The sequence below is a fragment of the Bufo bufo genome, chromosome 4 (assembly GCF_905171765.1).
Source record: "Bufo bufo chromosome 4, aBufBuf1.1, whole genome shotgun sequence".
In the NCBI taxonomy this organism is placed as follows: Eukaryota; Metazoa; Chordata; class Amphibia; order Anura; family Bufonidae; genus Bufo; species Bufo bufo.
Window position 1 is genome coordinate 43496078 of NC_053392.1, and position 14704 is coordinate 43510781.

The 14704-nt window shown below is 44.7% G+C and overlaps 1 protein-coding gene across 2 annotated transcripts in view; it reads right to left on the reverse strand.

Moving 5' to 3' along the window:
• KIF13B (kinesin family member 13B) overlaps positions 1 to 14704 on the reverse strand; it is a 156259-nt gene that overhangs the window by 20337 nt on the left and 121218 nt on the right. The window contains exons 33-36 of one of the 2 annotated variants that reach the window (XM_040427155.1): positions 14551 to 14694; positions 9248 to 9325; positions 5313 to 5366; positions 350 to 467 (exon numbers count right to left, since the gene is read on the reverse strand). In XM_040427155.1, the coding sequence (XP_040283089.1) occupies positions 350 to 467; positions 5313 to 5366; positions 9248 to 9325; positions 14551 to 14694 (394 nt within the window). Of the gene's footprint in view, positions 1 to 349; positions 468 to 5312; positions 5367 to 9247; positions 9326 to 11144; positions 12677 to 14550; positions 14695 to 14704 lie in introns of those variants that run through there. The other variant, XM_040427156.1, reaches the window with a different exon arrangement.

Here is a 14704-nt window from a genome sequence, read left to right on the forward strand (position 1 = left end):
TGGTGGCAAAAAAGAATTTTATGAACTCCACTCGGGTTCTAAGTACTAAGTGTGCCCCCAAGCGGACATGACAGAAGGGTGGGGCTAAATCGCTGTCTGTTTCCAAGGGCAACTACAAAATCTGTTGCAGCTGTAGTGGAGAAAACATAAAATGACTCAAAATTGGTGCACATACAGTAAAGCAATAAATCTGTAAAAATTTCCAAATATTTTTTATTTTTTTTTGTAAGTTGAATCAGTAACATACTTTAAGCTGTATCCACCAGTCCAGCACCAATCGGATAGGTCATGTATTTTTTTAGTTTTTACACTTTAGGGTTGATGTCAAATAAAAGGTTCTGACACTTACCCGAGTCTTGAGACTGGTTGTGCCCTGATCCTGCAGCTGTGGCAGGTCGGGGTGAGGTGCTGCTCCGGTTGGACAGGGTTAAGGACTGGGACACGTCTTGCTGGCTCTCCCATCGACCCTATAAGAACATCATATGAGCATGAGCGTTATGTATTAGTAGGCACTGAAATATCAGCAGCTTCATAACATAAGGCTGTAGAGCTGTTCTTACACTGGGTGATCCCACCATAAAACCTCCCGATCACTCTAAATATACCCACTGACGGCTGCTGAATCTGGCAAGATTAATATATACCCCAGAAAGGCAAAAAATTCTTATATCCATCCGTATTGTACCACATAGGAGACCTCCCAATTTCATACTAGTTTCCCTCTTCGGGCTCAAGATGGGACAGAGGAACCTATATGATGCAACCCGTATGAAATCCAGTCAAGGTAGAGGCTGAAACCAAAGATGATGAGCCAATGTCTCCCGGGCGGGTGTGAATGGCCGCTAAGTCCTGGGCACAGGGGCGTAACTACCATAGCGGCAGACCATGCGACTGCTATGGGGCCATGGGCAAGAGGAGGCCCAGTCTTAGTTGGGATCATCTCCTCTTCTACTGGAGGTGAAAACTTGGTCAGGACTCTACCCTCTAAAATGCAAAAGGAACAACTTTTACAACAAATGAGGCAGTGGAAAAATGGACCAAGGATCATCGAAAAGGGTTTAGGCGGAAACCCTTCTGTCCTGTGTTTGATCCTTCCCTTGGGGCCTTACTTCTCTATGTACGCCACTGCCTGGGCAGTATGGGGAACACACAATGAAGTCACAGCCTGTAGACAGTGGCAATGTATGACCCATATACATCTAAACCTGCATGCAGGAGGGTGAGGGCACAGTCAGAGAGCTACTGCACCCATCTAGTTTGGATAAAACAAGACTGCACATTTTGCAAACAGTTGCAACGAAAAATCAACTATTTTGAGTGCACAGCTCCTATGCAAATGTATGCATGGTCCACGGGTAAACAAACCCGGTGTCCTCAAATCCTGCGGTCAAACCCCTTTCCTTCAGCACTTCTTGTTAACACAGGTCCACGTTAGATTATGTGTGATACCTGGAAGAGGACTCCTGACTTTTTACCCCATGTTAGGAGGAGCAGTTTGTGCTCCGGAGCTGTCCTTCTTATGGGAAGCTCCTACCACATTAAGCCACCTTGGTGTCTACTGAGAATTGTTTGGTCACTCGGTCACTCACAGACATTTTCCTGCTTTCTTCACCTTATAATATCTGGACATGCAATATTAATAAACGTGAAAATACATACATTTTTTGAGCTAATTTTTTAAAAATTTGTGTGCGTTTGGAGAAGGTGACAAGCGCCAAAACAGATGTTCTCCCCCGTACCACTCTCTGTATTATCAGGAGGACAGAGGATGGCTGGATTCACCTTGGGAGAGACGGCGACTCCCGCGGCTTCCACCACTGATCACCTGCCTTGAACAAACTTAATCATTCCCAGTGACGGTGTAAATTGCCAGTTACAATGAAGAAAATGTGCGTCTGACTGAAGCCAGCTGCCCATCCCCCTCCTCGCCTCTCCTGTTAAAGGACAGGAGGGTTTACTGTCATAATAAAATTTATGCAGTAAATTCCATTTAGAAAAACACCCCTGGGATGAGAAATCCGAGTTCAGAACGTTCCTGCAAGTAAAGTCTTACAAAAGGTCTGACAGGAGATTTGGTGGTAATGAGAAAGATGAAGGGAGGGAGGAGGAGATGCCAAATGCAACAAAGTATCGAGACGTGGAACATCAATTGTGAGAAGACAGACAATGTAACAAGGAGGTAACGATACCCTGCATCGTGTCATTACCCCGGGCGTCCTGCCGAGCCATTTCTGGAGGTTATTACTGCCTATTTACTGTGAGAGACAAACTCTTGAGAAAGTTTCTGAAAATTGAAGAAAAAAGTGGAAGCGGAAAGAGAGCTGACTGAACACCGCCAGAGACGGACACTCCTGTGTTGATCCATATCTGTACGGTTCTTTGTTACCACTGAGATAATCAGCATTGGCGACTGTCTTCCGTTATCAGCCACATGGGCTGGGGAGAGCTGTATCATAGAGAGAACTGTGCAGCCCAGCACTTGCAGCTGCTTTGTCCTCTCTATCTCTTCACTATACTCATCTCTTATGATCAGATTAAGAGGCCAAAATCGCTGCTGCAAAATATGTGGCACTGACCTTCTCTGCCCTCCATTTGACTGTCCCAGGCCACCATGGATCTTTACATTAACCCCTTCTCTGCCCCAGACCAACAGGGATACTATAAGTCTACAAGTCACCCACTTACCGCACCACTGCCCTAGAGCACCATATATAGTAGCATTAACCCTTTCAGCACCCCAGACCAGCAGGGATACTGTGTGTGAGGAATATGGATTAATATTTACTGTCAGCCATGTTCCCACACCAGCCATCAGCTGTAAGATAGCAGAGGTAGTGAACTCCACAGGGGGGCCCTGCTTCAAAGTCAGCAGATGACAGAGGACCTCTAGCAGTCCACCAGTGTTTACAACTTTTCACACTTCCATTCAGCCAGCCAGGAACCCAGCTAATGAAACAGGAAAAGCGCCCCTGCAGGGTGTCTAGTCCATTCCCCAGTTCAATGAAAATTATCAGACATATTGGAGCCAGCAGTACATAAGGAATTATGAATCGCCCATGCATTACATACATAAACCAGATACACATTTGTGTCCCTGTGGCCACGATGAACAGGCCCGTGGTCATAGTCTGGTGGTGGGAGGCCAGGGAAGGGAGATATACATATCTCTCCACAGAAACCCAATAACGGTACCATGCTTAGACTCTACTTGTAGCCGGAACCCAGGCGGGTCTGTTGGTCCCAGAACCATCTCCCTGTGACCTTCTGGTCTGGAGCTATGAACCCTAAAAGGTTTTGTGGGTCGTTGAGCTGACAGGATCAGCAGGGAGGTGGTGACCCTTCCCAGAGGCGGGAAGAGGAGGGGCCGGCTACAGTTTAAAAGGCCTGTGCCAGCAAATGGGCGTGTCTTTTCTCTGAAAGAGGGTCACATCATGCCATGTGTTTAGAGGGACCTGCAACCAGCTGACATCACTGCCGTCCATGAGACTACAGCTAAGAACTTATCACACCCCAAAAGGACTCATCCATCTGGTAAACTGACTTTTGTTCTGTTTAATCCTGTTTGTACCATACCACCTGTATTTGTAACCTCAGACCACTGTATACTGTATATTCTTGTGTGTGTATAGTGTTAATTCTAGTGTGCCCTTAAGGCGATTAAATATATAATTTAATCTTGTGCTGTCCTGTATCTCAATCACGAATCCCCACTTCCGTGTTTCGGCTTAGTAATACGCTACTGCAGGTTGGTTTCTTACCCTATATAATCACGTTAACGGACCGGGCTTATATCAAACAAGGAACTGGTGGCAGTCTTTCCGGGCTGAGAACGCGCTGTTTCACTGGGGCAGCCTCTCTGTGCCCGTGTTGACAGGAGGAATCTAAAAACTGTACCAAGATTGACCTTACCCGCTCCTCCAGGAGAGTGTAACGTCACTCCTTGGTAACCAGTGACCATACCGCATCTCGTGAGCTCCACGTAGTTGACGTCCGACGTCAGTTGGAGTACGGTATTCGTCACACTGATTACCATCTCACTGTCCTAGATCACCAGGGACACTGTACTTAGCCCCTCCACTTCCACAAACCACCAGATGCACTGGCATTAACCCCTTTACTGACCTAGACCACCAGAGATCCTTACAGTAACCCCTTCACTTCCCTAGACCACTAGGAATCCTGTAGTTAGCCCCATCACTTCCATAGACCAAGAGATACACTGACACTAACCTCTTTACTGCCCTAACCATCAAAGATCCTTACAGTGACCCCTATACTGCCCTAACCATCAGAGATCCTTACAAGTGACCCCTTTACTGCCCTAAACCAGCTGGGAGACAGATATTAATCGCTTTACTGTCCTACACCACCAAGGGAGGTAGAGCATAACCTTCACTACATTAGACCTGAATGTGGTGTACTACTATTTGTCTAGGTGCTACATGGTCATGCATACCTGTCTGCTTTATAGCTAATAATTAGGGTGCACATGTTAATATTTATTTTTAGGCAGTTTTGTATTGCCAGGCTTAGAAGAACAGTGCCTAAGTCCTCAAATGCGCTAGTCACTAGTTAAGAAGCCTTAGAGGGAACGTTGCTTTTAGGATTTTATGAGACCCAGAGCATCCTGATTGCTGGAGGAGACCTGACAGTTCTATATAGGAGTGACCCCCTTTAATTCATAAGCTAGGACTCAAAGTCAAAACACATGCTTTCTGAAACCCTTAGCACTGTACTCAATTTGTATGGATTTTTCAACAGGGAAACAAAGCGCCACCTAGTGGCCAAAAGATGGACAAAGGCTTTAAACATATTGTTTCTATTTTGCAAATTCAGAACAGTATAACACAATATGAAGGAGCAGTGGTCGACATCCTGCAAGTCTCCAGCTGTTGTGAAATTACAATTCCCAGCACTCTCTGAAAGCTCCCCGTCTGTCAGGGAATGCTGGGAGTTGTAGTTTTGCCAGAGGCTGGAGAACGCTGTGACAGGGCAACACAAAATCCCAAATCTTCGTCCGTGGGTAAACAGTCTGCAGCAGCGATGCTTTGCGCACCAGACGGCTCGCTGCAGATCTCAGTGATTGACTATCTGTCGTCTCCATGAAGTGATAAATTATTTCATCAGAGAAAAATGTCTCCTTTCCTGTAATCGTATCAATAATAAACCCCGAGATGCGAGACTGGAAAGTTCAGCAGAACATCCTCAATATTGATGTCAAACGCAGAGTCTCAGGACAGCAAAAGAAAGACATTAATGCAGGACACAATGCACAAAAGGGAGGAGAGGGGGATACAAAGGAGCACACTTACTCTGTTACCCGCCAGATTGTGCTGCGCTCCCAACTCCCCTCGACTCCCTGATAACTGGAACACAAAAAGAAACAAAGGTGAATTTCCACCGTTTATTATCATGTCGTTTTTTTTGGTCCAACGTTCTGCTCAGGTTCATTTTTGAATATATTTTTAAAACAGATAAAGCTTCATTCTTCTGATACAGAGCTCCAAATACCCTGCACCAATAAGTAATGTCTACCTGCAGCCAGCACCAGGCGAGCTTGCTGAATACTGTGTTTTTATTGAATCCAACGTATAAACAGTGTGCAGTGAGCTCCCTCTAGTGGTGACTGTAGGCAGCCAGAACTTTATCATGTACCTCTACAGCTACACAGGGGATTTGGAGCTCTGTTTCAGGAAAATAGGCTCCTGTCTGAGAATTTTATGTAGTGGCCGGGTTTGGGGTAGACCCATGGTGTGTGGCTCAGCATCCTCATCTCAGCATCTTCTTCTGGTCACTCAGTAGTTTGGCAGAGTCTCCTCTTCCAAGCACTGGTCTCCAACTACAGAATACTAGGGGCTCTGACTGCGCTCCTTATATGCCATTTTTAGCTAGACTGGAAGCTTCTAGTGGGAGGGGTGGAAAGGAGAAACTCCGCACAAACAGATACAAAGTTACAACTCCCTTCTGTCATAGACTTACATTAGACCTTCAATGATACTCAATGGCAATGACACAGCAGTTTTTCCAGACAAAAACAAGTTTCCAGACATAACATAGCTAAAACCAGACATTTTAAAAGGTCAGTCTGTCTGGTTTTGGTGGTAAACAAGCCTGGGTTTTTCCCTCCAAAACATGCTCTTCTTTAAACCTTATGGCAGCAGTAGAAAATGACCAGCTTCTAATTCAAAGTGCCAAAAGTCTCTCAGTATTCATTAACCCTTTCCACAGAACCTTGCAAATACAGTCCAAATAAACAGGATATGTATCACAACATAAAAAAATGCAGTTACATCATATTAAACAGTGCAAGTCAATCCTTTCAAGTGAAATAAACTAAGGAGTTTAAAACTCTGGATAGGGGTAAAAGGGGCAAATGTCTACAAATGTCCAAATGTCAATATATATTAAGAAATTAGTCAGCGAAGACGTTTCAGTCTCTTTGGGTAAACAAATATGATGCTCAGAAGCGAACATTCATGTGAAGAATACAATGGTCACACAACATATCCCATAAAGCTGTATATATTCATTATTCACTGTCCTATTGAGCTTACGATCTATGCCTCCCCCCTATTCCAGGCACACATTAAGGCCAGTTTCACATTAGGCCTGCACAATATATCGCCAAAGCAATTGTATTGCGATAATCGACGATTGCGATATGGCGATTTGGCCGACCCAAAAATGCTGCGATATCCTACAATGATACACGGCCGCTGCACAACGCGGTCAGCGGGTGTATCAACAGAGGGAGGAGGGGCTGGGGGCCGGCATCTGGATTAGGAATGACAGAGGGGACCAGTGCAGTCCCTGTATTCTAATGCACCGGCCCCGCTCACTGTTGTATAAACTTATCTAACCTGTAGGCATTGTTAAGATATAATAATCATGTGTATGTAATCCAGCTGTATTACTTACAACTAAGTTCCGTAGCAGAGAGGAGGGAGGAGGCAGGCAAGAGGCAGGGCGGGAGTGCGGGCGGCGCGTCACTCACTAAGTCATGCACCTGCGCCGCCCACTTTATGAATGAAGTAGGCAGCACTGGCGCGTGACGTAGTGAGGGACGCGCCGCTCGCCCGCCCTTCCTGCCTGCCTTCTCCCTCCTCTCTGCTACGGAACTTAGTTGTAAGTAATACAGATGGATTACACATGATTATTATATCTTAACAATGCCTACAGTTTAGATAAGATTATACAACAGTGAGCGGGGCCGGTGCATTAGAATACAGGGACTGCACCAGTCCCCGCTTTTATTCCTAATCCAGATGCCGGCCCCTGTATGGGGGGTCATTCACACTGCAGGGACACTGTTATGGGGGGGGTCTGTGGATGGCACATAGCATAAGATGCTATATATGTGTCATCCACAGATGCCCCCAGCACAGTGCCATCCACAGATCCCCCCCATAACAGTGCCATCCACAGATCCCCCCCATAACAGTGCCATCCACAGATCCCCCCCATAACAGTGCCATCCACAGATCCCCTCCATAACAGTGTGTCATCCACAGATCCCCCATAATAGTGTCATCCACAGACACTATTTCAAAACCCACCAAAAGCACACCTTTTGGTTCAAAATATATTTTTTCTTGTTTTCCTCCTCAAAAACCTAGGTGCGTCTTATAGGGCGAAGCAAGTTTTGTATTTTCTACTTTTGCAGTAATGGAAATATGTTATTTACTTTAGTAAAAGAGGTTTTATTTTGAAAAACACTGTGCATTTCAGTTCTGGAGTTGAGCATAACTACATTTCAGCATCATCAGTAATTTGTGTGTGATTTTGCCTTGAAAATCCAAGCAAATAGACCTCTAGCACAATTCCCTTAAAATATCGCATCACATATCGTTATCGCAATCGTACTAAATTCCCATATCGTGCAGCCTTATTTCACATGAGTGTATTCAGTCTGGGAAACACGGTTCATGTGGCAGCAGAATTTCCCAGACTGAACACAGCTCCTCTGAAGTGAACTAGCAGTATCAATGATTTATGACACTGCTCACCATGGGTCTACTGAACTGTACTCAATGCGGTGACTACACTTCAGTTGACCCGCGGTGAGACAGGAATTCGAAGCATCATAAATCATTATTATGCTTTGAGTTCACGTCAGGAGAAGCAGTGTTCAGTCGGTGAAATACTGCTCCCACCTGAAGCGTGTCTCCCAGACTGAATACACTCATGTGAAACTGGCCTACAGTGACCTTTCATTTTAAGCAAAGTCATTGTATAACCAAACGTTCTTCTGCTTTGTATATATCAATGTTTAAAGGGTTCTCTGCTAGCAGTCAGTGAATGGAACCATCTTACAGGTTACATCCCTGTCCTGACCACACAATGTGTGCCTTGCTACAGCACTGTTTTATGAGTCCTTTCTGGTAATAGAAACACGCCTGTGTGTCCATCCCATGACCAGGATAGATTTTCTTATTCAGTGACTGCTAGCAGAGATCTTGGAAAAATATGAGCAGCTATGCAAAGTACATAAAATAAAACAAACATACACTCACCTAAGTCATCCTCCCGCTGCTTTCAGGGCTGTTCTGCACTCATGAAGTACCTGTATACGCCACATGGACACTGCAGACGGTCACTGGCCTCAGTGGTATATGGCACTAGACTACTGAGGCCAGTGATTGTCTGCAGTGGTTATGTGGAGTACATGGGCACATTACCGAATCAGATCAGAGAGGTCCGATCCCCACACCACAGCTGTTCAGGAGTAGGAGTGGCGCCAGAACTACGTCCACTGTGTAGTGGACAAAACTGGTGACTGCAGCATTGCTCCCGCTCTGGTGACTGCAGCATTGCTCCCGCTCTGGTGACTGCAGCATTGCTCCCGCTCTGGTGACTGCAGCATTGCTCCCGCTCTGGTGACTGCAGCATTGCTCCCGCTCTGGTGACTGCAGCATTGCTCCCGCTCTGGTGACTGCAGCATTGCTCCCGCTCTGGTGACGCTCCCGCTCTGGTGACTGAAGCTCCTGTGCTAGGGCTGCTTCCCATTGATCGGCAGTGGTGCAGGCTTTTGGACCCACACGGATATTGACAAACCATCAATATAAAAATCCTTACAAACCCCTTTAAAAATACATTTTTGCTATCTGCAAAGCCACTAGGAAGAGCTAATTAGCTTACTGCATAATGTTTTATTATAGCGTCCAGTGCAGAACCACAAGCTCCCTCTAGGGGTAACTAAAAATTACCTAAATCAGGAGAGTTAAAAACGTCAGTGGTAGAAACGTACCCTGTGGACGTTGGGGGAACTTAGACTTCTCCTGCTCAGTTTCCCTTTTCCAGATAGCTGCTCCTTTACTGCCACCTCCTGTATCAGGGAAGACAAAACAAAAAAAACATTCTGTATATTTCGTGCATACAGAAAAAAAGGAACATTTATCCAATTCATGTATTTTTACAATACGAATACTATCAATTCTAATACTATGGTAAAAAAAAAAAACTAAAAGGACACCCTCATAAAAGTATTGCTGTTTCTTTCCTTTGCCGTTTTATCCTTTTTGTGACGCACAAAAAAAACAAAATAAAAAAAAAAGTTAAATGAAATGCCATATTCTTACGATTCCTGTAACACCCCTCTAATTTATGCATCAAAAAAATACAAATGAAAAATAATAAATAAAAACATGAACCTTTTTTATAGACTGTATGATTCTAATGACAGAGGACATAGTGGTCATACCCTACAAATCCGACATTGATGGCAGATCCTGTCCATAGGCTTACCCCTTCCCCCCCCAATGACTGATGAGATTAGGGGTTGTGTGGGATAAGTAAAATGTTACATTTTCTATAAATAATAAATAAAATAAAAAAATATTATATAAAATTGTGTGTATGTATGCTGCATTTAGTATATTTTTTATTAACCTTTATAACCGGGGGACTTTTGGGCTGATGGTTACTACACAGGTCCTTGTGCTTCCAGCTCCAACCACTGTATAGTTTCTGGTGCCGTGGCCGCCCAAAATGGCTGATTGGCGGGGGGTGCCGGGTGTCACTCCCCATTTATTTCCTATTGATGACCTATTCCGAGGATTGGTGCTATTTTATTTTAATGTGTTTTTATTTTTATTTATTTTTTATTTTTAACTTTTCCTTTATTTAATTTTTTTGCATTTTACTGTATTATTTTTTTTTACTATGGGCCATAGGTTTGCCAGGAGGGCACTATCTATGTGTTTCCTGCTGTCCCAGTGATCTGATGCGAATGATTCAGACAGACACAGACTGTTGGGAATCCCTGTGATGTCACTACTGATGTCACTGGGTTTCCTTACCAGCCGGCGCAGGGACCGGTCCATGTGTGGTGTAGTGCTGAGAAGAAGATTGTAAAAACCCAGGTACGACTGATCCGCATAGTATTCCTATGCATTTATTAAGGTGCGGAGACATGAAGAAGAGGGTTCTCTGTGATCTCGGCGTGGCGTCAGGAAGAGAAATACAACTTCCCAAGAAAGTTCTCGATGCGGCTGTAAGATGGAAATTTTCACTAAATATCATTTATTCTTTCGCCAGCTCTTTTTATCAGCAGAGGTGATTTGCTGAATCCACTCAGGTCAGTTCTTCTTAGTAGAGAGTAAAGAGGCAGAAAACAACATCTACCATCATGCAATGCACCCGACCTGCAGTCTATTCATTCTCCATATCATGCTGCGCCACTTTTGCTTGCACCGATCTCGAGTTGCATCATGTCTTATACTCCATTCACATCCGGAGCTGCCACCTTGAATCCTTCCGCACTGTGCTGTCAGACATCATCCTTAGAGGAGGTCTTATATCCAAGGATCATGGATGGCGGCCATGTTTAAATGGAGAATTAGGGACACAATACTATAGCTTGTACTGGTCAAACCCTTCGGGTCGGCAGCGCTACACAGGCAGCAGAGCCCTAAAATGCACATACAGCTCAGGATGTAATGTAGCTCCGGGGCCCACAGTGCAGCCGAGGGGACAACCTCCCCCAAATACGACTTCAAAACTTAAATCAACAAGAAATTACTTTATTTTTTCACAGAAAATACTCCATTAAACATGTCCACAAAGAGACTACAGCGTATCTGCAAAAAAATCCCATGTGGTGGTCAAACATCTACTAAAACTAGTCATTAAATGTTAAGCTTTAAAGTGAACCTTCACCTTTAAATCATCATGTCGGTTTCTAAGTTCCAAAATTCTGCGTGTAATCATTTCTTTTTGGCAGACTCAGCTTCAAATGTCTTGCATAGATGTAGAAATAAAAAAGATAACATGCAGCCACCACTAGGGGGAGCTAACTACCTACTGCTTTATCGTTGAGTTCACTGTTATACACAGTATCCAGTAAGCTCCCTCTAGTGGTGACCGCAGGCAGCAATAATCTTCATTCAGATCTGTGTCGATGCGAGAGATTTGGAAGCTCTGCGTTTTTGACTGGTATAAAGATATAGTAGAAAATTAATCAGCACCAAATACTGAACCTAATTAAATTTGTAAAAAACTATTCAACGGTAGACATTCCCTTTAAGGCAAACCCATCCACAGGACCGGGGCACAAAGTCCTTTTGAATATGAATTCATAGGTCCAACTGTATTCATTAAATGGGCTCCTAAAGTACCAATCGGGGGCCAGAAAAAGTAAGCCTCTTCCCATGAGCTCCTCCTCATGTGACCATCCCCCCACCCCTTTGGTGGTGGTTTCTGGCCACTGAATTAAACAGGCTCAGATTGATGTGAAAAATAAAATTTCAATAAAATATGTGATACTTATCTTACCGTTCCCCGCTGCTCCCGTTCCAATACTTAAAGGTCCTCCATCTTGTCTGCTTTCTGGTCTCAACAAGCAGGGAACGGGCGATGTGCCTCACGCAGTGACTTGTTGAGAGCACCCATGAAGCAGACACAGCGGGAGACCTGAAAGCTTTGGGACAGTGGGGAATCGGTAAGGTATCACTTAATTTTCAGCATCAGGACAACCCCTTTAAAGAACCACGAACATCATCTTCGGAGAACATTTTGAGAACAAAAAGTTGCTCCCAAATTTTTGGAATTGTTAGAGATGTAAGAAGTGTACAGCAGAATTAACAGACGACAAATTCTCTTTACACTCAGTTCCATTGAGAAGTTTATAAACTTTGCAAATGTAAAAAAAAATTAAAAAATTACAGTATCTGAAGAATTCGTGAGAAAGGAGGCAAAAAACAGTTCGGCAAACGCAACCTAAAGGCCACTCCCTAATGAGTGATGTCACCATTTTCCACAGTCCACTCCTCTTCTTATGACATCACTGCCCTTGGGTCTTTTGTCCTTCTCCAGGTTCAAAGTTCGAAAGTTTTTTTTCCAGCTTCCAAATAAAGCAATCTTAACTGTTGTCCAGAAACAAGTCCACTTTTTCGCACCAATACGCATCATATTTTGCGCCGTGGAGAGGAGTACTGCTCTGTGGCGCCATACTTGTTCTTTCTCTTGGTATTTTTAAATTGTCCCAGCTCTCTTGCAACAACACGGGTGGGGCAGATGCTCTCCTGCTCCAGTCACATTTCGGAGGTGGTAAGTATGAGCGCTGTTTGGTACCGAGTCTCTGTTTGACATAATACTGAGTCTGGTCTTCCGAGGACTTGCACTTGTCTTCGTTCGAACGGCATGGATTTCGATATCCTCTGCCGATGGGGCAGAAAGCCTGTGTGACAAGGAGGAGGAGGAGTGAAAGACGTTAACGTCTCCAGTGCTCAGGTAAAAAATAAAAATAAAAATCTCCAAGTGCTGAAACCCACCACTAAACCACAAAGGGGGAATTGTCTTGTCTCAGGCATGGAAGTGTGTTTGATGTGTTGGTGGATCAGTCCGGGAAAAGGTCTGTAGAAAAAGCCTTCAGAGATGTTCATGTTCCAAGTGTGACGGGTTGTGAGTTTCTTCAGTTTCCAATGTTTTTATGGTGTCTAAGGGGTTCTTGTGTATTCGGGCCGATAAAAGATTAGGGAAAGTAACCTACAGAGAACATTTGACCCAATCATATCTTTTAGGGTACCCACCGGACCAGAAGACCATTACAGTACATTTCATATCCTATGTCACAATTTAAGGCTTGGCAAATTGCCAGCTGACTTCTCGATAAGAAGAAACCGTATCCCCCCCCCCCCCCCCCCCCCCGAGTACATTATAGGCAACGTTTTACATGTAATCTCTATCCCATCGTGCCTCCAAAACTGGTCCAATACTCTATTATGTGAGAGCACAGGTGCCAATGATGCTCCTAAACTGTTCCAGCAAAATAGGATCTACATACTAGTGCCACCTTGTAGAAATACCACACTACAGGGACCATATTAGCGTAAGAAAGACAGAACAGCCACACATATATGCCCATACCATTACTCTAGCATTGCCCATAAAGTAACCACATAGTACTACAGAGCCAAATGGTAGCCATGTATTCCTGCGCCAACCTCTGTGGACAGATCTCAATACCGTAGAGTACTTCATGGAACAATACATCAAAAGGCGCGTTTACGCGCCAACCGAGCAAGCAATTAATCGGGAAGGGATTGTTTATTCCAGATAACTGCCTGCTCATCAATGGAGTAAAGAGCTGCATTTACATGCAGCGATCACCTCCACTGTATGGGACGAGCGATGGCTACGGCGATCCCTCGTCCTCATACAGATTCTTTGCTTCTGAGCAGCAGATTGCTGTCTACACTGTGTGATCTGTTGCCCAGAAACCATGTTTTAGGTGTCCGCATGAATTGGGTGATCTGTGACACCTTTACACGGTCCAAATTTCAAGAATGAGCACTTGTACTAACATTCGTTCCCGAAAATTGGCCTGACCATTGCCCCATGTAATCCCGCCGTTAAGATTGATCTGTTCCATCATGGTAATTTGAAGATGCTCCTAAATTCCTGCTACATCAGGTCACCTTTTACGGAGCCAGAAAAGGATCAGTGGACTGTGTTTATGGGGCGGGGGGTTGGGGTCAAGTTAAAGCGTTTCAATTGTTGACCTACCTTCTGGATAGGTCATCTGTATCTGATCGGTGAAGGTCTGACACCTGGGACCCCCCGCGGATAAGTAGTTTGAAAAGGCACTGGTGCTGGCAGTAGCGGCGTGGCCTTCTCTCTGTAAAGCCCAGCGCCGTACATTGTATAGCGGCAGTGCTTGGTATCGCGGCTCAGCCCCTTTCACTGCAACAGGACTGAGCTGCGCCTAGGTCATGTGACCGATGAACATGACGTCACTGGCCTAGGCTAAACTGCAAGACGACCGTGGCACTACTGCGAGTGCATCAGTCTTTTCAAACAGCTGATCAGTAGGGCGCCTCGGGTGTCGGACCCCCACCGATCAGATACTGAGGAGTCAAAAAATCTTGGAAAACCCTTTTAAGTCGTTTTTTTTTTTTTTTCTTTTCTGGCAGCTCTAATGGTAGAACTTAAAAGTCAGGCAATCCAAAAACTCTGTTCAATTCATTTAACCTCAACAGTGACCCAAGAAAAATCTGTTTACAAAAAGTTTCACAGTGTTATATAAAAAAGAAAAGAAAAAAGTTTACAGACCTGACGGAGCCGGTCCAGGGTGAGGATGTTCTCTACGGCCAGAACGCTGCGTAAATACTTCTCAATGTAAGCTGTGGAGTTGTCATAGTCCACGTCTGCAGCCATTCTTGCCAGGGCTTCCCGGTCCTCCGCTCCCTGAGAGTCCTGGAGGTAT